The sequence below is a fragment of the Natator depressus genome, chromosome 10 (genome assembly GCF_965152275.1).
Source record: "Natator depressus isolate rNatDep1 chromosome 10, rNatDep2.hap1, whole genome shotgun sequence".
Classification (NCBI taxonomy): domain Eukaryota; kingdom Metazoa; phylum Chordata; order Testudines; family Cheloniidae; genus Natator; species Natator depressus.
In genome coordinates, this window is record NC_134243.1 from 51,406,693 (window position 1) to 51,426,894 (window position 20,202).

General features: G+C 45.3%; 1 protein-coding gene and 1 long non-coding RNA gene across 5 annotated transcripts in view; one reads left to right on the forward strand and one right to left on the reverse strand.

Annotated features, from left to right (window-relative positions):
- TLN2 (talin 2) overlaps positions 1–20,202 on the reverse strand; it is a 342,028-nt gene that overhangs the window by 130,475 nt on the left and 191,351 nt on the right. For all 4 annotated transcript variants that reach the window (XM_074966154.1, XM_074966153.1, XM_074966156.1 and 1 more), the window contains 4 exons: positions 18,777–18,932; positions 17,200–17,301; positions 9,083–9,159; positions 1,798–1,978 (listed from right to left, as the gene is read on the reverse strand). In XM_074966154.1, coding sequence (XP_074822255.1) covers positions 1,798–1,978; positions 9,083–9,159; positions 17,200–17,301; positions 18,777–18,932 — 516 coding nt within the window. The remainder of the gene's footprint in view (positions 1–1,797; positions 1,979–9,082; positions 9,160–17,199; positions 17,302–18,776; positions 18,933–20,202) is intronic.
- LOC141995188 (uncharacterized) lies at positions 1,883–14,217 on the forward strand. Its single transcript, XR_012641269.1, has 4 exons — positions 1,883–2,110; positions 12,937–13,049; positions 13,533–13,627; positions 13,910–14,217. It is a non-coding gene; the product is annotated as an uncharacterized LOC141995188 (long non-coding RNA).

Below are 20,202 nucleotides of genomic sequence, written 5' to 3' on the forward strand. Positions count from 1 at the left end.
AGGAACCCTGAGAAAAGATGGGAAAGTAAGCGACAGCCAAATCCAGGCAGCCTCCCACGGTACTTGTCTGCCCTATTTCAAACTTGTACAACTTTGAGAAACTTGATCAGCTCCCATGCAGGAGATGAAAACCAGATGAGCTTTAAGCAGGAGGAAGCTTTTCAGTACAGTAACTCTTTGCTATTAATTGAGAACACGAACTCCCCCCAAACTGCAGCAGTGTCACGGGAGCTGCAAAATCCTAGAAACTTCACATAGGAAGACAAAGTTTTTGCTGATAGGACTGACCTGTCTACAGTGCACCTGGTTTCTGGAACAATTTATGTGCTTTCCACATTGTACATAAAACTATTATTAGAAAAGGCATTCATGCTCCATGCCACATTTTGACAGAGCAACTCAGGGACTTCTCTACTTTCAGACAGAGGGGATAGTTTTTGCTATTACTGTGTTAATTTCCATAAATCTTTCATAAACAGAGCTAAGGGGAAGCTAATATTAGAACACAAAGGGCAGAGAAGAAACTTACAAGCAAACATAAAAACTGGAGCATGCTGACCAGTAACATTTGAGCCAACAGGGGTAATACAGGTTTAACCAGGGGTGCGTCCTCATTGATTTCCATTGCTATGGTTTTAGTCTGAGTCTGAATTTATCTTCCTAGTCCCGCCAGGACTGGCAGAAACAGCTGAATATCATGTTTTAAGATTTTTATTATCTAACAATGCAAAATGATCACTCAGACATTTCTCTGATTCAGTCTCAAGGCTGTTTAAAATATTTTGCTATTCTCAGTTATACGTATTGTAAAAAACCGGATTTTTCACAATCAGCATGTCCACTATTCATGTAAAAAAGTACCACTGTCTTCTTGTCATGAGTTCTATGAATGTGAACATGAGTTTTGAATTTACTTCCAGGATAGCATCATCAGCTTCCTGGAATTTGATACTCCATTAGCTTCATCAGGAGTCATTCTAAAATCAAACTGACATCTACGTGATATGGCTGCTGCAGAGCTGAAGGCTTTGAAGTGGTGTGGGATAAGTATGTATTGTTATATGCATTACCTACTGATGAGTAAATTAATATTCTTCTGAATTATGCTACTATGATATTATGAAAAACTGCCCAAAATTTAGGGTATCTAGAGCATATGTATAGGCTTTCGTTAATAGAGCCTTTAAAATTAAATAAATGGTCTTAGTCAATATACGTTTAAAAACTGGTAGACACAAAGGGTAACTTTTACAGTTACACTTGTACGGAGAAATTAAAATTATATTAAAATGACTGTTTAATGAAGTGAGCTTAATATTCAAGTCCAGTGGCAGCACACTAAAAAAATCAACAGTATATACTCGGAGCTAGCAACAGACTTCATAGGAATACACAAAGCAGAAAGCGATGCCTAGATAAGTGATTTTTTTAGAACACTGTAAATAGATACATATTATATTTTTCATACAATACCGCTTGCCCTTATCAACAATATTTAGCCTTCCTACCCTCTTTCCCAGCCCATGTCAAACAGGTTTTCTACTTTAAGAAAAGTTTTAAGACAAAGAGGGGGGAGTAAAAAGGTGGACTATGACTATGTTACTTTGGGTGTTTCAAGGAAATTGAAAGTGTGCAGTTTAACAGGAGAGTCAGCCAAACAGTGCAGTAAAACAACACAGACAGCTCACAGCCCTTATCTAATAACAGGGTGTGCACACATACTTATTTCAGACCACTCACAGCACAGGCTACACGGGCTGGTTTCCAAGGACATTATAAAACAAACAGGTTGCTCACCAGGGGAGGCATGTGGCCTCTGTGCATTTGCCCAATCATGACTTGTTGCTGGGGAGAAGGCATGCTGCCAATATTGAAAGTCTCTGGGCCACTGGAGCCTGAACGCATCACAGCAGGCAATGCCACCGAGCCATGTTCTACCTTCCCGGTTCGGTTGAACTGCTGCTGCAAGATGGTAGATCTGAAAAGGGAATGCACATAGAACATAACAGCAAACAGCGAGCAGTTAACAGCAGAGTTTCTGTGGGAGTTTGGCCAGAGAGAAGAGACTCAGAACAGAGCAAAAAATCACTACCGGAGTGATTTGTTCTAGGTATGTGGCTTGATTCAGTGCTTGCTGATATCCCCTAACAAGGGGCTGGTGCTGACATAGTTTGGCTAGGTTAAAAAGCTAGTCACTAGTGAACATTGGAGCAGCAAACAGCTAGCAGCAGCTTCCATGGGAGGGAGCTACGGGGAGGGTCCTCCAATTTCTTTTTTTCCCCCCTAGGAATAGGGTCTAAGAAAATAAAGCAATGATGGCTACTGAGGCAGCACGAGAAGCGACCCGAGGAGGAGAGGAGAGAAAGAAGATGGTGGGATGCAGAAGCTGCTGATGCACATAATCTTTGAGGGGGTATCCGATGGAAACTACTTATGCCTGATGGAACTCAGGGCAGAGAAGTTGAACGATTAGATATACAGCTGGAGACAATAAGGAAATGCAGACACGGATCTGAAGGCATAATTCAGGAGAGGAGAGAGGAGGTGGTACAGACAACTCAAGATTCGAAGACACCTGCTGAACAAAAGGACCTGGAGGGTGACCCATGGAAGAATATGACCAAGAAGGACAAAGCAGAGGAAGAGATCGGCTAGTGGTGGTGAAACTGAATTTGCTGCACTGGGGAATGAGGAGGAGAAACAGACAGAAGATGGGGTGGCAAGGAAGAAAAGAAGATGAGCCAGTCTCTACAGCACAGTTGAAGAGATGACAGAGATAGCCAGGGACCAGAGCCTAAGGCAAAATGAGGATGATGTACAGGGGATTGCGAGAGAGAACGTAAAACAAATTAATCCCAACACCAGGAAGAGATGGTCTATGTGACTGGGGACTCCATACTCAGAAGAATCGACAGATCAGATCTAGAGAACTGAAGAGAGTGCTGTCTCCCAGGATCGAGGGCATGGAATGTGGATGTGAGGCTGAAGAGGATACTGACAGAAGGGGGGGGGGGGGAATCCACTGATTGCGCTGCATGTCAGGATGACTGACACTGCTGGATTCCCACTGGAATGGATCAAGGATGACTACATGTGGCTGGGAAAGACGCTTTGAGAAGTGGAAGCTCAGGTGATTTTCAGCAGAATGTACTTCCAGTCTGTAGAGAAGGTGGCAAGGGTGTGATAAGATAATGAAGATAAACAGATGGCTCAAGGACTGGTGCTATGAGGAAGATTTTGGGATGATTGAACATTGGGAGGCATTCACAGAAAGAAGAATCTTCTCGACTGATGGACTCCACTTGAATATCTAGTGTATTAATCTTCTGGGATCAAGATGGGCAAGACTGATAAGACGAGTTTTTAACTAGGAGATGAGGGGAAAAGATTGGGAGAGACTCATGAAATTTCCACCCCTGGCTTCAACAATATCAGTTAAATAAAGACAGAGTAAGGGATAATGGAACACCACAAAATGAGAAAACTGGGTGAGGTCTGAGGGAAACAACTGAAAGGCTTTTACATGAGTGCAAGGAATCTAGACAATAAAATGGAGAAACCGGAACTACAGGTGCAAGAGGTCAAACCAGATATTATAGGGAGTATTATACATGGTGGAATAGTACTCATGCCTGGAATACCGGTATTGTAGGGTATATATTGTTTAAGACAGAGAAAAATAAAGGTAAAGTTGGGGGTAGCATAGATAATTGAAACAGTAAATTGTAAAGAAATATGAAGTGATATTATGGACAACAGAGCATTTCTTTGGGTCAAAATCACTTTGGGGAAGGATTGTAAAAGAGGTTCTGCTGAGGTAGTGTTAAGCTCTGCTATAGACTCCCAGGGTCAGACTAGGATATGGATAGTGATCTCTAATATTATTACAGAGATAAATACTTTTGGGAGTTGGGTCATAATGTGAGGCTAACTTCCCAGATACAGATTGGAGAATAAATCCTACTTCTACTGCTAGGGCCCAGTTATTTTCAGTTGTTTCTTCGTCAAATCATCATTGAACCAACAAGAAGTGATCTGAAGAAGTGTTTTTTTATCCACGAAAGCTTATGCCCAAATAAATCTGTTAGTCTTTAAGGTGCCACCGGACTCCTTGTTTTTGTGGATACAGACTAACACGGCTACCCCCTGATACTTAACATGAGGTGATGTAATTTTAGATTTTGTTTTAGTAAGTAGTGAGGACATCACAAAAAAGCTGGTCATAAGAAATAACCTTGGACTGAATGATCACAAGTTGATTCTGTTTACATTAAATGAAAGGACAATCCAAATCAGGTATTAACCAAATTAACCATGACTTTTGATTTCTAAAGGGCAGACTTTGTGATATTAGGGAATTAGTTACCATTTTTACTCGTTCATAAGCTGAATATTTTTGGTAAAAAAGTGACGCATCAAAGAGCGGGGGTCGGCTTATAAACGGGTCTACACCAAAATTTGACTATTTAAAACTCCATGGAATCATTGAATTGAGTATCAAATACACTGTTGTCTTGTTTACCTGGAGCGTCTGCAGGCATGGAGCCCCTCAGCTCCCTGTGGCTGCGGTTCACTGTTCCCAGCCAACGGGAACTGCGCGCCACTTCCTGCAGCACCCATTGGCTGGGAATGGCAAACCGCGGCCACTGGGAGCTCAGGGGCTCCATGCCTGTGAACGCTCCAGGTAAACAAAACATCCAGGCCTGCTACTGGTTTACCCTAACGGGCCAGGAGCCAAAGTTTGCCAACCCCTGAAATATAGGGTCGGCTTATGAAAGGGTCATACAGTTTTTGCTATTTTTACCTATCCATCTTTTGGGGGGGGCGGCGCGGGTCAGCTTATAAATGAACGGGCCAATGAACAAGTATATATGGTAAATAAGTCAGCTGGACTGAAGAGCTGAAGGACTTACATGGAGAGATGACTTGGAAATTCTTCAAATCAACTATACAAAACCTATCTGAAATTCACACCCCAAGAAAGGGAAAAAACTTGTAGAGAAAGGCTCCAGACCCAGCTGGAAGAATAACCACCTCACAAAGGTTTTTAGGAGTAAGCAGAGAGCTTATTGGGCAGCGGTGGGCAACCTGGGCTGCACGCTGTCCATCAGGGTAATCCGCTGGTGGGCCGTGAAACAGTTAGTTTACATTGACAGTCCGCAGGCACGTCTGCCCTCAGCTCCCATTGGCCGGGATAGGCGAACCGCGGCCACTCGGAGCTGCAGGCAGCCTGTGGACAGTTAATGTAAACAAAATGTTTCTCAGCCCGCCAGCAGATTACCCTGACGGGCCACAGGTTGCCCACCACTGCTATAAGGAATGGAAAAAAGGGTTAATTAGCAAAGAAAGCTACATGATGAAAGTTAGAAAATGTAGGAGTAAAGGAAGAACTGCTAAAAGTCAAGCTGAAATAGCTCTTGCCAAGGAAATTAAAATAAAGATTTTTTTAGTTATATAAATAACAAATGGAAGAAGTGTTGTGATCAGCGCAATCTATATGAGGGTTGAAGGACCAATCGATCAAGGTGACAAATAACGAGAGAATAAGGAAGAATGAGGTTGGGCTGCTATGCAGTGGAGATTATCTTTAATCTCAGTATGGCCCAAAAATTAAATGAATACTTTCCTTCAGTTTTCAAAACAATGATAATATGAAACATGTGCATAAAGGCAGTACAATAACTTATTTTTAGATAAGGGAAGTGCAGAAGATCTAATATACTTGGACTTCAGTAAAGCACTGGACATAGTACCACATGGGAAATTATTAGTTATATTAGGGACGATATGGATCAGTGCTAGCATATAAGGTGGGTAAGGAATTGGCTAAAGAGAAGGCAATGCATTGTGCTGAAAGGTGAATGATCAAACTGTAGAGTGGTAACTTCTGTGGTTCCTCAAGGATCAGTCTTGGGACAAATCTTACTCAATATTTTTATTAATGACCTTTGCACAAAAAGTAGGAGTGTGCTAATGAAATGGGCTGATGATACCAAGTTGGGAGGCATCATCCATACAGAGGAGGATCGGAATATTATACAGGAAGATTTGGATGACCCGAAAAGACTGGAGTAACAGAAACAGGGGAAAATTCAATAGTATAAAGGGTAAGGTAATGATCCTAAGTCTAAGAAGAAGAATTTTTGCTACAAGCTGGAGGCTCATCAATTGGCGCGACAGAGGAGAGAGAGACCTGTGTGTGTGGATCAGTCACAGGATGACCACTAGCCACCAATGAGATGCGGCTGTGAAAGAGACAAATGTGCTCTTATGATGTATTACGCAACGCATTTCCAGTACAGGCAGAAAAGTATCAATGCTGTTATACAAGGCACTGGTAAGACCTCATCTGGAATACTGTGTACAATTCTGGTCACCCATGTTCAAGAACGATGAATTTAAACTGGAACAGGTGCAGAGAAGAGATACTAGGATGATCAGGGAATGAGGGCCTCTTGGAAACTGGAAGAGCTGGGCCTGCTTAGTCTCGCAAAAAGAAGGCTGAGAATGGATGTGAATACTCTCTGTAAACATATTGGGGGTAAATACCAGGAAGGGTGAAGAGCTATGTAAGCAAAAGGAGAAAGTTGGCACAAGAACAAATGGATATAAACTGGCATAAACAAATTCAACCTGGAAATTAGAAGAATGTTTCTAACCATCAGAAGTGTGAGGTTCTAGAACAGCCTCTCAATAGGAGTTGTGGGTCAAATAACTGAATTAGCTGGACAAACTTATGAGCGCAGTTGTATGATGGGGTTGCTTATGACTTCCGATATGTCTTATGTTCCTAATACTCATGCTTCAGGGTTTCAGCTGTCACCTGCATGAGGTCAAGAAAGCATATCCCCCTCAATGTATTTTGGATGGGTTACGCCCCGCCCCTTCATTTCCTACCTCTGATGCATCAGAGATGGCCACAGCTGGAGATGGTACAGTGGCCAGGGCTCTTAGGTGGCACCGAGGATGCTCTTAGGTGTTAATCTGGCTGGTTCTTGTTCACATGCTCAGGATTTAACTGATATCCATATGTGAGGCTGGGAAGGAATTTTCCCTAGCTCAGATTAGTAGTGACCTTGGCGGGGGGGGGGGGGGGGAGGGGGGTGTTCGCCTCTCTCTGCTGTGGGTGAGTGGAGTCACTTACTGGGATTATCTGGGTGTATCTCGTGTAATAATTTTCCTGCCACTGCAGAGACCTTGAGCACTGATGCCCCTTGGTCCCGCCTATTCTCTGCCTGTGGGCACGTGATAGTCTAATATCCCGTGGGTCTCATTTACTTTGGTCTCATTTCCACTGTTGGGTTTAGCGTGTGGGGTTGATGGTCAGTGATATACACAAGGCCAGATGAGATGATACAGTGGTCCCTTCTGGCCTTAAATTCTGTGACTTCATGAGCTCCTGTAAACTGATTCCTGGCTGCATTCTTCCCTTTCAGTTTCTAAGCAAGGGTGTTTAAATTGGGTGAACTGCTTAAATTCTAGTCAATGTATTCTTTCATCCAACCATTTTAGAAATTATTTGTATTACCAAAGACATAGTCATACAGCAGAACATCACTGTGCCAGGTGCTTAAAGTATAAGTTTGCTACACCTTCAGCGTCTGACAAACCAGTTATCAGTAATGCTACTACCTGAACAGGTGGTGAAGGAAGAATGGAATGTGTGACTGGCTGTATTTATTGTTATGACCTCACCTCATCTCACAAAGGACAAAAGCGGAGACTGGGGGCTGTGTCATTGAAAGAAGGATCTCACAGTTTTGCTTCATCTATGCCAAAGTAGGACTAACAACTATACATTTCTGGAGATACATTTTCCAAGCACTCCTTAGAGTTGGAATAAAATGTGTACCCCTTCTTCCAAACTGTATGTATTTACATTCTGCCCTGATAGTAATTTAGCAGTCTATCAAATAATGGGATAAGACCAAGACTACGATACGTTATCATTAACTATGGGCACGATCACTTTGCCAGATGTTACTGCTCATATTAAGTATAGTCTAAGCTCCAACAGTTGGAGGCATTGGCATAATTTTTGATTTAAAGAGCAACAACGTGCTTGGAAAAAAATTGGTGTAATTTCAGTTACAGATGAACATTGTCCATGCATATCCATTTGTTACAAGTTTTGAGCTTCTAAATACAGCACTGACACGGATAGGATACATTCTGGAAGCCATTTGGAACGGGAAGTGTAAAAAGGAAGCACGTGAAAACATGTGCACTATGCGAAAGCTAAAAATTCACGTAAGGCCACATAAAAGATCTCACCAATTCATTTCCTGTAAGCCATGTGTGTAACATAAATCACAGTCAGACCTTCACACATTGCACAGACACTACCCTCCTGTACCTTGGAGTGCAAAGAAGAGGCTTAAGTTAGGCCTCAGTATAGCTCACAGTGTAACTGTTTCTGTTAATTAACAGTAAAGAGCCAACTGAATATTCCTTTTCAAGTGAACCGACAGCGCCAGGATCCTACACTTGACTCTTTTCAGTCACCCAGTATAATCCACTCTCCCCCCACAATGAAATCCCAGACCCCACTTAATTTGTGTTGCACTGTGAGCCAAAGCCCCCCACCTTGTCTTTAGCAGCATCTGAAAGATTAATTATTTTATTCAATATTAAATAAAACTCTGCTAATGACAGTTACAGAACAACACTGCATGCAAACCCTAATTAAAGCAATCCATTTAGCAAATGTAAGCTATCAAAAGCAAGTAAATATGCACAAACCGAACACACAACCTTCCACTAATTCAATTTTTACAACTCTGCATACAGATTGCTACTCATTTAGTCTCAGTTCCGTAGTTTACGGTTCAAATCACCACAACTGTGCATACTTCACACCAAATTATAGTCTTTGGACAAAACAACAGACTTCACAACAAAAGCTTAACTCTGCAGAAGGGGAAGGAGACAGAGCTGTTTTCTGTTAAATTACCCTGCAGTTAAGTAATTCTTCTAAGGACAGAAATATTTTAAACCATATTTGGGATTAAAGAAAACTACCCACTGCTTACTAAACCTTTCACTCTTACGGAAAGCCATTTTTCCCATGGCACCAACTCACTTCTTAGGCGACACAGATTCTTCCAACATTGTTGATTCCTCATCACCTTCGAGCCCAAATCTATCTTTACTTTGTTTCTGAAAAAAAAGCAAACATAAATACTTATATGGCATTTCTATTTCATTTCATTTCTTGAACTCATCTACCTTTATTTTGTCACTAGTTTACACATATTGTGTCAAGTCATCTGCATGCTCTCTCTCTCGCACTCTCTCTAGTGCTGCACCATGATGTTTTGGTACTCATATGTGAGTGGGCACTCTGCGATAGGTTACACCTCCACGTCGTGGGTGCAATAGAGAGGAGAAAGATCACAAGGAACTTCAGCATCCAGAGCACTTGGATAGGGCAAAACAATCTGGGTGCCAGCACTGGTGGACTTAAGGTGCATAAGGGGAGAAGACGAACATGGATAGTAGTACTAGCAGGTCTTGTTTCTGAATAAGACGAAGCACTTGCCCCTCCCAGAAATCAGCACCACCTGCTACAGAGTATGTTTCATAGAGAGGCTTAATACCACCAAGCTCAGATGGACAGTGGTGCCTCCTACCAACTCCCTCAATGTGACTCAGCTGCACAGGTACCCTCCATGCAGCAGTAAATGGGAAGCCTCAACAGTACAGATAGCTCACAGGAATTGGTGCATACAACTCTGCTACAAGGTATCTTGTATCCAAAAAGTGCCCATGTGTGAACCAATATATGATTAATGCACACAAATGACCGCCACAAGAAAAGTAACGTGACAAGTGTTACATGGTGCCAGATTCATTTCTTTATGGTTATTTTCTAGAAACTTAGTTTAAGAAATGTTCATTTCTGATGTGAATTATTTACAATAACGTAAGGGAGGTAAATGTGCACAGTGGAGTTAAATTAGGGTGTGAATTGAGATATTCCTCATAAGCAAGTGACAACAGAGAGGCGTGGTACGTTGTGGAAGAAATGCTGTGTCAGAAATGGATTGCTACAACATTCTTAGCCTTGTAACAGTCATTATACTGAGGCAAAGAAAAAAGAGATAGCTATGTCTCTGGAGGTAGTTTAATGGGAACCCTCTTCTTTACCCATGAACAAACCCTGTTTCATTTCAGTTTGAGTTTAGGTGTGGGCTGAAACAGGCCATTCATTTTTAGAGCCAAGACTCTTTGAAACTGCAATGTTCTTACTTTGCTATTAGTGTAAGGGACAGGGGGGAAAAAAATAGGAGCACCTCAAGTTGCTGGGTTTCCAATCATCTACCATTGACAAGTTGCAGGGACAAAATTTCTTTTCAGGCCCTCACTGTGACATCAGACTCAGGGATATGCTATAACAAGGGGAAGTTGTGGAAGAAAATCTACAGCAAAATAGGTCATTAAAGATGCCCTGAGTATTGACATTACAAGATTTCTGTATGACTGTAGGTGAGGAACAGATGTGGCAGAGAGAGAACTCAGGCTTGACAATTGGAAACTGCATGTTTCTCATTCAAGTCATGACACAGAATGGGAGTTAGTTTGCTAACCTATTCCCATTTCACTCATTTAAAAACTGGTTGTAGTGAGCAGATTTTAAAGATGAAATCAAAGGATTGGTTTGGGAGTGGAAATCTGCACATCTGTACACTCTCCGTATATACAGAGAACTGCCCTAGCTTGGAATTCTACTTGTAAAACTTAGAGCAGTTCGAAAATACAGTTACCTTTTTCCGTAAGTGGTGTTCTTCGAAGTGTGTTGCTCATGTCCATTCAACTTAGGTGTGTGCGTTCGCTACACGTACCAGTGCCAGAAGTTTTTCCCTCAGCAGTATCTGTAGGAGACCGGCTCCAGCACCCCTTGGAGTGGCGCACACATGCCGCAGTATATAGGGCGCCACTGGCCCCCTCCACCCTCAGTTCTTTCTTGCCGGAAACTCCGACAGTGGGGAAGGAGGGCAGGTCGTCGAATGGACATGAGCAACACATCTCGAAGAACACCAGTTATGGAAAAAGGTACTGTTTTTTCTTCTTCGAGTGATTGCTCGTGTTCATTCAACTTAGGTGACTCCAAGCAGTACCTATGGAGGCGGGTAAAGAGTTCATGGACATGTAGATTGCAACAGAGCTCTACTGAACCCAGCATCACCCTTGGCCTGCAGCGTGATCGCATAGTGGGCCGTGAACGTGTGTATCGAGGACCATGTTGCGGCTTTACAGATATCATGGATCGGAACTTGTGCCAGGAAGGCCTCCGAAGATGCCTGTGCTTTAGTGGAGTGGGCTCTGACGATCGGTGGCGGTGGGGCAACCACCAGCTAGTAACAAGTCCTTATGCAAAAGGTAATCCAGTTAGAAATTCTCTGCGTGGACACTGGGAGGACCTTCATCCTATCAGCTGTAGAGATGAAAAGCTGAGTCAACCTAAAGAAAGGTTTTGTCCGATCTAGGTAGAAAGTCAGGGCCCTTCTTACATCCAAAGGATGGAGGCACCTCTCTTCACTAGTCTCATGGGATTTAGGGCAGAAGACCGAAGGAAGATGTCCAGGCACACGTGGAAAGTAGACACCACCCTGGGAAGGAAGGCCGGGTGGGGCCGGAGCTGGACCGTGTCCTTATAGAAGACCGTGTATGGCGATTCTGAGGCCAGGGCACGCAGCTCAGAAACTTGCCTTGTTGACGTCACCGCCACCAGGAAAGCTACCTTCCATGATAGGTGAGATAGGGAGTACGAGGTCAAAGGCTCAAAGGGCGGGCCTGTGAGCCTGGACAGAACCAAGTTGAGATCCCACTGAGGATCTGGGGACGGAACTTGAGGAAAAAGTCTCTCAAGACCTTTGAGGAACCTGACCTTCATATCATGGGAGAACACTGTCTGCCCCTGGACAGGCAGATGAAAGGCAGAAATGGCCGCCTGATGCACCTTGATAGAGGAGTGTGCCAGGCCCTGGTTCCTCAAATGAAGCAGGTAGTCTAAGATTGACTGCACCGAAGTATGCGAAGGGGAGATGCTCCATTCAGCCGCCCAGTAGGAAAACCTCATCAACTCTGCCAGATAGGTCTGTCTAGTCGAGGGTATTCTACTCCCCAGGAGGACCTGCTAGACCCCCTCCAAATAGGTCCATTCTTCAGGGTTCAGCCATGCAGCATCCATGCCGTGAGATGGAGAGACGTGAGGTTCGGGTGCAAGAGGCGACCATGGCCCTGTGACAGCAGGTCTAGTCGGTCTGGCAGGGACCACAGGGATACTGCTGCCAAGCTCGAGTGCCTCTTGGCATAGGGCCAAGGATTAAGCTCTTCCATCTGTTGATATGGAGCATCGGTGTCTGTCAAGACTCTGACCATTCTGCCCGGCAGGTGGGGAAGGAAGATTGCGCACGCCCTGAGCTCTTTGACGTTTATGTGTAACGTCATCTCTTCCAGGGACCATATACCCTGGGTCTGGAGATCACTGAGGTGCATCCCCCAACTGAGATCTGAGGTGTCCGAGACCAACTCGACCGAGTGGGAAGTGCTGTCGAAGGGGACTCCTTCCAGGATATTCCCATGGTCGGACCACCATCGGAGTGAGGTGAGTATTGTTGTGGGAATGGTGACAACCTTTTCCAGGTGGTCCCTGGACTCGGAGTAGACCATCACAAGCCATTGCTGCAGGGGTTGCATCCGGAGCCTGGCATGGTGCACAACATACATGCACACTGCCATGTGACCTAGAAGGCGCACGCAAACCCTGGCTGTGGTCATGGGAAATGCAGAAACTTCTGCGATGAGGTCCATCAATGCCCTGAACCACTCCAGCAGCAGGAACACCCTGGCGGAGGTTGAATTCAGCACCGCTCTGATGAACTCTATCCTCTGTACCGGAACTAACATGGATTTTCTCTTGTTCACCAACAGGCCGAGGTGACTGCCCGTGGCCAGCAGCACCGCGACGTCCCCTTGGACCTGAAGTTGCCCTTGACGAGCCAGTCATCGAGGTACAGGTAAATCTGGATACCTTGACATCTGAGGTAAGCCGCCACCACCGATGTGCACTTGGTAAATACCCATGGTGCTGTCACTAGGCCAAAGAGAAGGACCATGAACTAATAGTGGTCGGGACCTACCGTGAACCGGAGGAAGCATCTGTGCCCCTCAAAGATGGCGATGTGGAAGTACGCATCTTTCAGATTGAGGGCAGTGTACTAGTCTCCCAGATCCAGGGAAGGGATGGAGGAGGCCAGGGAGACCATGTGGAACTTCAGTTTCATTAAGTATTGGTTCAAGCCCCGCAGGTCTAGTATGGGCCACAGACCGCCGGTGGCCTTGGGGATTAAAAAATATCAGGAATAGAACCTCTTGTTCCTGTACTCCACAGGAACTACCTCCACCACACCCAGCTGCAGTAGACCCTCTACCTCTTGCGCGAGAAGACTCTCGTGATAAGAGTCCATGAGAGGGATAAGAAGGGTAGAAAGTAACTGAAGGGTGTAACCCTGCACCACTGTATTTAGGACCCATCAGTCCAATGTTATCGATGCCCATGCAGGGAGGAAGGAAGAAAGGCAGTTGGCAAACAGAGGGGAGGAAGGATCCAGGAAACAGTCTGGTAGGTCGCCCTCGGGCGTACCCTCAAAACAGGCGCTTGCCCGTCTGCTTACCGTGGGTCGACCCCGACTGGGATGTAGATGGGGATTGGTGGCCAGGCCGCCTCTTGTAGCCTCTGGATTTTTGTATGGGGAGGCTCCTGGGAAGGGGGGCTCCCCTGGCTCCGAGGCTGCTGCGGCTTAAATCGCTTGCAGGAAGGGCTGGGGACGTACAGGCTGTGTTTGAGGGTCGAGCGGGAATCTTTTAGGCCATGGAGTTTATTGTCCATCTGTTCTGCGAACAGGGCGTGCTCGTCGAAAGGGAGGTCTTGTATTGACTGCTGAGCTGCCGGGGAAAGACCAGAGAGGAGCAGCCAAGAAGCCCTATGCAACGAAATGGCCGATGCCATGATATGGGCAGTGGTGTCCGTGGCTGCCTGGAGAGTTGCTCTGGCTGCAGTCGAGCCCTCATCCAGGATCACCTGGAACTCCTTCCTCAAGGCCTCATGAAGGGTGCTCTTGAACTTGGTCATGGCCTGCCACATATTGAAATCATAGCGGCCTAGGAGGACCTGATGGTTGGCCACCTGCAACTGTACAATGAATAAACTTTACACCCGAACAAGTCTAGTCTCCTTGAGTCTTTATTCTTACGGGTAGCCCCGGTTGACCCTGTCTCTCCCTGTGGTTGACCGACTCTACCACTATGGAATTGGGAGTATGGTGGGTATAAAGATACTCGTGACCCTTGGATGCCACAAAGTACTTGCACTCCGCCCTCTTGGAAATAGGAGGCGAGGAGGGGGTTTGCCAGAGGGCATTTGTAATTTTTGTGACCCCCTCATATAGGGGCAAAGCTACCCTGGCCGGGGCTTTGGGACAGAGAACATCAAAGAGAGAATCTGTGGGCTCCTCTAACTCCTCCGCCTGGAAGCCCAGGTTGGCAGCAACCCTCTTTAACAGCTCCTGATGCGCCTTCGCATCATCCTGAAGAACTGGTGGAGGGGGCCCCACTATAGCCTTGTCTGGCGATGACAAGGAAGAAGCCGGTACCAATGGGTCCTCTGCAACCAGAGGTGGTCCAGCAGCTTGCTCACCCACTTCCTCCTGTGCCTGCAGGGTGCCTGCAGCCAAGGCCTCTTTAACTAGAGGGGGGCTGTAGCCGCTCTCTCCAAAGGTCCAAATACTGAGCAGGTTGCCTGGGAGGGCTGAATGAACCCCCATGGGTACCACTGTGCTGGCCATGGAGTTTGAGGCCATGGGGCTGGCTGTGGTGCCATCAACATAATCTGCACCGTAGTATTGGAGCTTGTCCCACAGCTAGGGAACTTCACTCTGAACCCGAGCTAGAGCCCGAGCGGTTGCTCCCCTGCGACCAAGGCAGGGCTGAGTGGTGGCTCTGTCCCGATCAGTACTGGTCGCTCCTGGAGTTGGATCTGGCGGGCCTCAACTGGCTATCTACGCCTCACACTTGATAAGTGGGACTCGGAACCAGAGTGGGTTTGGTGTCGTGAAAACGTAGCCGCAGGTGGTGACACTGCCCTGGGGGAATCAGTGATGGTCTGGAGAACAGTACCATCGGTCCCTCAACCTGTCCCTGCAGCGGTACCGGTACCGTGGAGATTCCTGGTACCGACTCCAAAACTCTTGCCAGGAGGCGCGTGCATCCAGAGATCTGCGCCCAGTGACCAGCAAGCCATGCCTCAAGCCTCTCTGCCCTTGTCCAAGGTCTGGAGACTGGATGAGGCTGCAAAACTTCTGTCTATCACGGTCAGAAGCATTTCGGCTGCGAGAGGGCGACCACTAGCGGGATGTCCCCCATGAAAGGGACTGGTGCCATAGAGGTGGAGACTGTGGTGGTCCAAACACATGTTTACCCTGTGGCAGGAAATGGAGTGGGCAGCACTGGAAGGGACATAATGTCTTGTGCAGCTTGCAGGGCCTCCGGCGTGGACAGCACCCGGAACTGATGAGGACCTCTGCCGCTATCCGGGGTAGCTGATGGGGAGCAGGCTGGGTTACACTGCTTGACCTGACCTGTGGCCCGAGACCCCAAAGGGGATGAAGAAGTGCCCAAGACAGGGCTTTGGTCCACCCCAGACTTGTCCTTTGTGGGAAGCTGGAGACTTTCCTCTCCCAGTCTTGCTGGGCTTCTTGGCTGGAGCTATGGAAGGGGACTGATGTCAGATCACAGACGGTACTGGCAGGGTGCTGCACTCCGAGGTCACGGTGCTCGGTGCCAAATCAGAGCGCTGCTCCGGCATTGGGGTAAGGATAGACTCCATAAGGAGCGCTCTCAAGCGTATGTCACACTCCTCCTTCATCCTGGGCTTGAAGGACTTGCAGATTCTGCACTTATCACTAATGTGTCCTTCGCCTAAGCACCATAAACCACAGTTATGTGGATTGCTAATGGGCATGGGCCTTTTACAACGATAATAGGGCTTAAAGCCTGGGGACTGGGACATGCCCCATCCTAAGGCGAAGTCCCATTTGGGACCTACTAAGTCTCTAACTAACAAATACAGAAACAAAAACCAGAGGGAAACTATATACAATAATATACAAGAGGTAAATGAGTTTGAACGAACGAGAAGCAACAGTGCTAGCTGAAGCAGCAACAGTTCCATGCACCATCACTGGTGGCAAGAAGGAACTGAGGGTGAAGGGGGCCGTGGCATATGCACCCCACTCCAGGGGGTGCCAGAGCCAGTCTCCTACGGATACTGCTGAGGGAAAGACCTCCGGCACCAGTGCATGTGGCAAACACACATACCTAAGTTGAATGGACATGAGCAATCACTCGAAGAAGAATGCAAGTTCTACTTAAACTAAAATTTGAACGTATTTAGTGCTCATTAAATTTGGAACTGATGATGCTGGATGCTGGCTTGAGCCAGTCTTAGAAAAAGAGTTGTGACGAATACTGGCAATCCACCCCAGCCCCAAATTGAAACACCCCTGATATTCTAGGTCTGGAGTTCCCCTAAACAAAAATCCTCAATCCTCCTGAAATTTCCAATTGTCTGTCATTTCTCTGGCATGAACATATATTTATAATGGATTATGTTGTAGTTTGGTCTAATCCTAATAAAATTTGTCAACAGCAAGCACACAGTAGTATTTAAAATGCCACAGGTTTCCCACAGAAAGTGCTTAGAACACAACTAGTAATCTTGTGGCATTTGTTGGCAAATGTTAACTTTGGTAACTACTATAATTATATAGTTTATTCTCTACAGTTAAGGAGAAAGCTTTAGGCCATTATTCTCTTGATATAGAGAATATGACATGTAGCTGCTTTCCAGAAGAGTATCCACTTAAATGCCCAAGCATGCTGAGTTAAGTCTTGTAATCCATTCCCTCAATACGGCTAATAGTTTCAGTATTACTTCCATAAACACTTCTTTATAGTAATTAAATGGAACTATTTTCTAGGAGTTCTTGCTACAAGCGAGTCACAGCAAAGAAAAATTATACCTAGATAGCTTCACAAAAGAAAGCGAACTACTGCTATCAGGTAACCTATCTTTTGTGAGCGAGACATTGCATTTACTAATTTTACTGTACTTTTACTGACATCCTAAAGTTTTACCTTCTTCAATATGATATCAATGTAACCTGCAATTAGCTGAGAAATCTGTTCTCCTTCAGTGGTTTGTACTGAGTAGTAACTTTCTTGATATTCACCAAAATCCTGAGGAAAAAAAAGGTACAACAAGCAATTCACCCTTGGGAACGAATTTAAATAAATGAACATCAGCTGTATTCAGATGTCCAAAATTAGAGATATAAGGAAATACATTTTTAACTTTCTTTTGCTTTTAATCCAACAAGGTCATATCTACCACGTAAGAATCAGGGTCTACACCAAAGCCAAAACCCAATGAAAGCAGCTGAAATTTCCTTTTACCTTTGATGTCTTATTATAGCTAATGGCTGGAACGGCAGATAAAACCATTCCAAAGCTCCACAAAATACTATGTGAGGGAAAAAAGGCTCTTTCGATTGGATCCATTTCATACATTTATGGATTTTAAGGCCAGAATGGATCATTAAATCACACACTCGGACCTCCTACGTGTAACACAGGCCACAGAATTTCACCCTATACCCTTGCACTATACCTATTAACTTGTGTGTGACTAAACCTTTTCTTCCAGAAAGGCATCCAGTCTTGATCTGAAGACTTCAAGAGACAGAAGATCTACCACATTCCTTGGCAGTTTGGTCCAATGGTTTCTTACCCTTACTTAAAAATGTGTGTCTTATTTCTAATTTAATCTTGTCTGAATCAACTTCCAGCCATTGGGTCTCAATACGTCTTTCTCCACTAGACCAGTGGTTCTCAACCAGGGTCTGGGGTCCCCTGGGGGGAGGTGTGGGGCACGTGAGCACGTTTCAAGGGGTCCACCAAGCAGGGCCATGCGGTGGGGCTTCGGCTTTCTGCCTGGGGCACAGAGCAGAAAGTCAAAGCCACACTGCATGGGGCTGAAGCTCGAGGCTCTGTGCCCCGCCACCTGGGGTGGAAGCTGAAGCCTGAGCAATGTATCTTCACGGGGCCCCCTGTGACATGGGGCCCCAAGCAATTGCCCTGCTTGCTACCCCCTAATGGCAGCCCTGGCTTTTCTATTCAGAAAACCAGTTGTTGTGGCACAGGCGGGCTGGAGAGTTTTTAATAGCATGTCAGGGGGGATTCAGAAAGAAAAAGGTTAAGAATCCCTGCACTAACTGAAGAGCCTCCAGCATCTTCTCTCCAGGAAGGTACTTACACACCATTATCAAGTCATTTCTCAATCATCTTTTTGATAAGCTAAACAAATTGAGCTCTTTAAGTCTCTCTCTGTAAGGCATTTTCTTCAGCCCTATTTAGTTTCACAGCCTGTCTGTCACTTTATACTGCACACTGAAAACCTTGATTATTCACAACCAAAATTAGCAGATGTCAGGCAGATAGATGGCTCTTTAAAACAGTGCTTTGGATAATCAGGGTCGGGTTATGTACATGAGACAGTTTGTTGGCCATAAGAAAATTGGCCCAGTTGTTTCTTCAGGACTAAATTAAACTAAACTAAACCCTATAGGGCCAATCAATTTAGTGCATCAGTCCACGCTCCTTTCCCCATGACGGACACAACCCTCCCTCTCTGTAACAAGATACAGAAAGAGTACCAGAGTGAAGCTTTTTGGAGAGGCAGCCCAGCGCTTCACAGTCGTCAGTGGCCATTCCTGCAACACCTCCTTGGTCTTTTCATCCACACGCATCACTGAGTCTTTGGTGATGCCTAGCAAACGAGGGACCAGCTTGTTTTTGCCCTTCATTTTTTCCTGTAGCGGAATTATCAAGCATTAGTTTTCATTTACCAACTGGCATATGTCAGAGGGGAAAGGAGAAGCAGAGTGGGAATGACCGTGATTGGTTACACTTACATAAAGTAAAAACTAGATGCACTGCAGAGGACAATTCACAGGCCCAAACTTAGTTTCTCTGGACATGGCAAGTGCACAGAATAATTTAATGTTGACACACTGCTAAAAGTGTTTTTTCATTCATTTTCAAAACACTGTGTTGTATTCAAAGCCTCAATCGTTCAGTCTTTTTTTCATCTTATCTAGAACATGGTTAAATTAAATGTACAGAGGGACTCAGTCCAGAGTTATCCTCTTAAAGACACACAACTCTGAACACACACCAGAATTAAGTGGTAGGATACACAGCTCCAGTGACTTTTAGACTATGGTTTCATTCTACAATGCCCCACACCTTGTGTAGTCATTACACTGGTGTGATGTGACTATCACTGCCACTGTGGTTTGGTAGCAACTTACAGCCACTTTTACCGATTGAAGTGACTATCCAAGCTACAGAACAATGGAGCATCACATTCTATAGCTATTGCTTGATTTTTCATTACAATTTCCTTCTAGGTGGTCCACATCTATCCTACTTTGCTTCTTGGATGCAGATACTGCACTTAGCATAACTTGGAAAGAGATGTGAGCCAACAGATTTCATACCAAAATTCTACTCATGTTCAAAGCTTTACTCCAGTCTTGAGAATCTGTCTTCACCCTTAATCTGGTACAGCTTGAAGACATTAAACTACAACTGACCTTCACCATGCAAATCAGCACAAGTAACCGCTTGTGATGGGGAGAAGAAACCTTCCTTCAAACAAAAAAGGCATGTTACAGTCCAAGTCTTTGAAAGTTATTTTCAACTACTTGGTCTTTAAGGTGCCACCGGACTGCTCGTTGTTTTTGTGGATGCAGACTAACCCGGCTGCCCCCTGATACTTGGTTCAATGGCCACCTCCCACCCAGATAAACTAAGCAGCATGTTAGGCAATAGACTGTAAATTAGCCTCCAAAGCCTTCTCTCGGCAGAATTTCTGGTAGTGTTTTATGAAGAGAATGAAGATTTAGCAGGGAGCAACACAGATTAAGGATTCTGAGGTTTACAGGAGGCAAAGTCAGCTCCATTTATTATACATCATAGCTCTAAAACGTTTGTTTTACTAACCATTTAAACTTCACCCATGTCAGCATCACTATGAGGGGGGCTCTCTAGGCTGACAGGTGCTATCTCTCAAGGGCT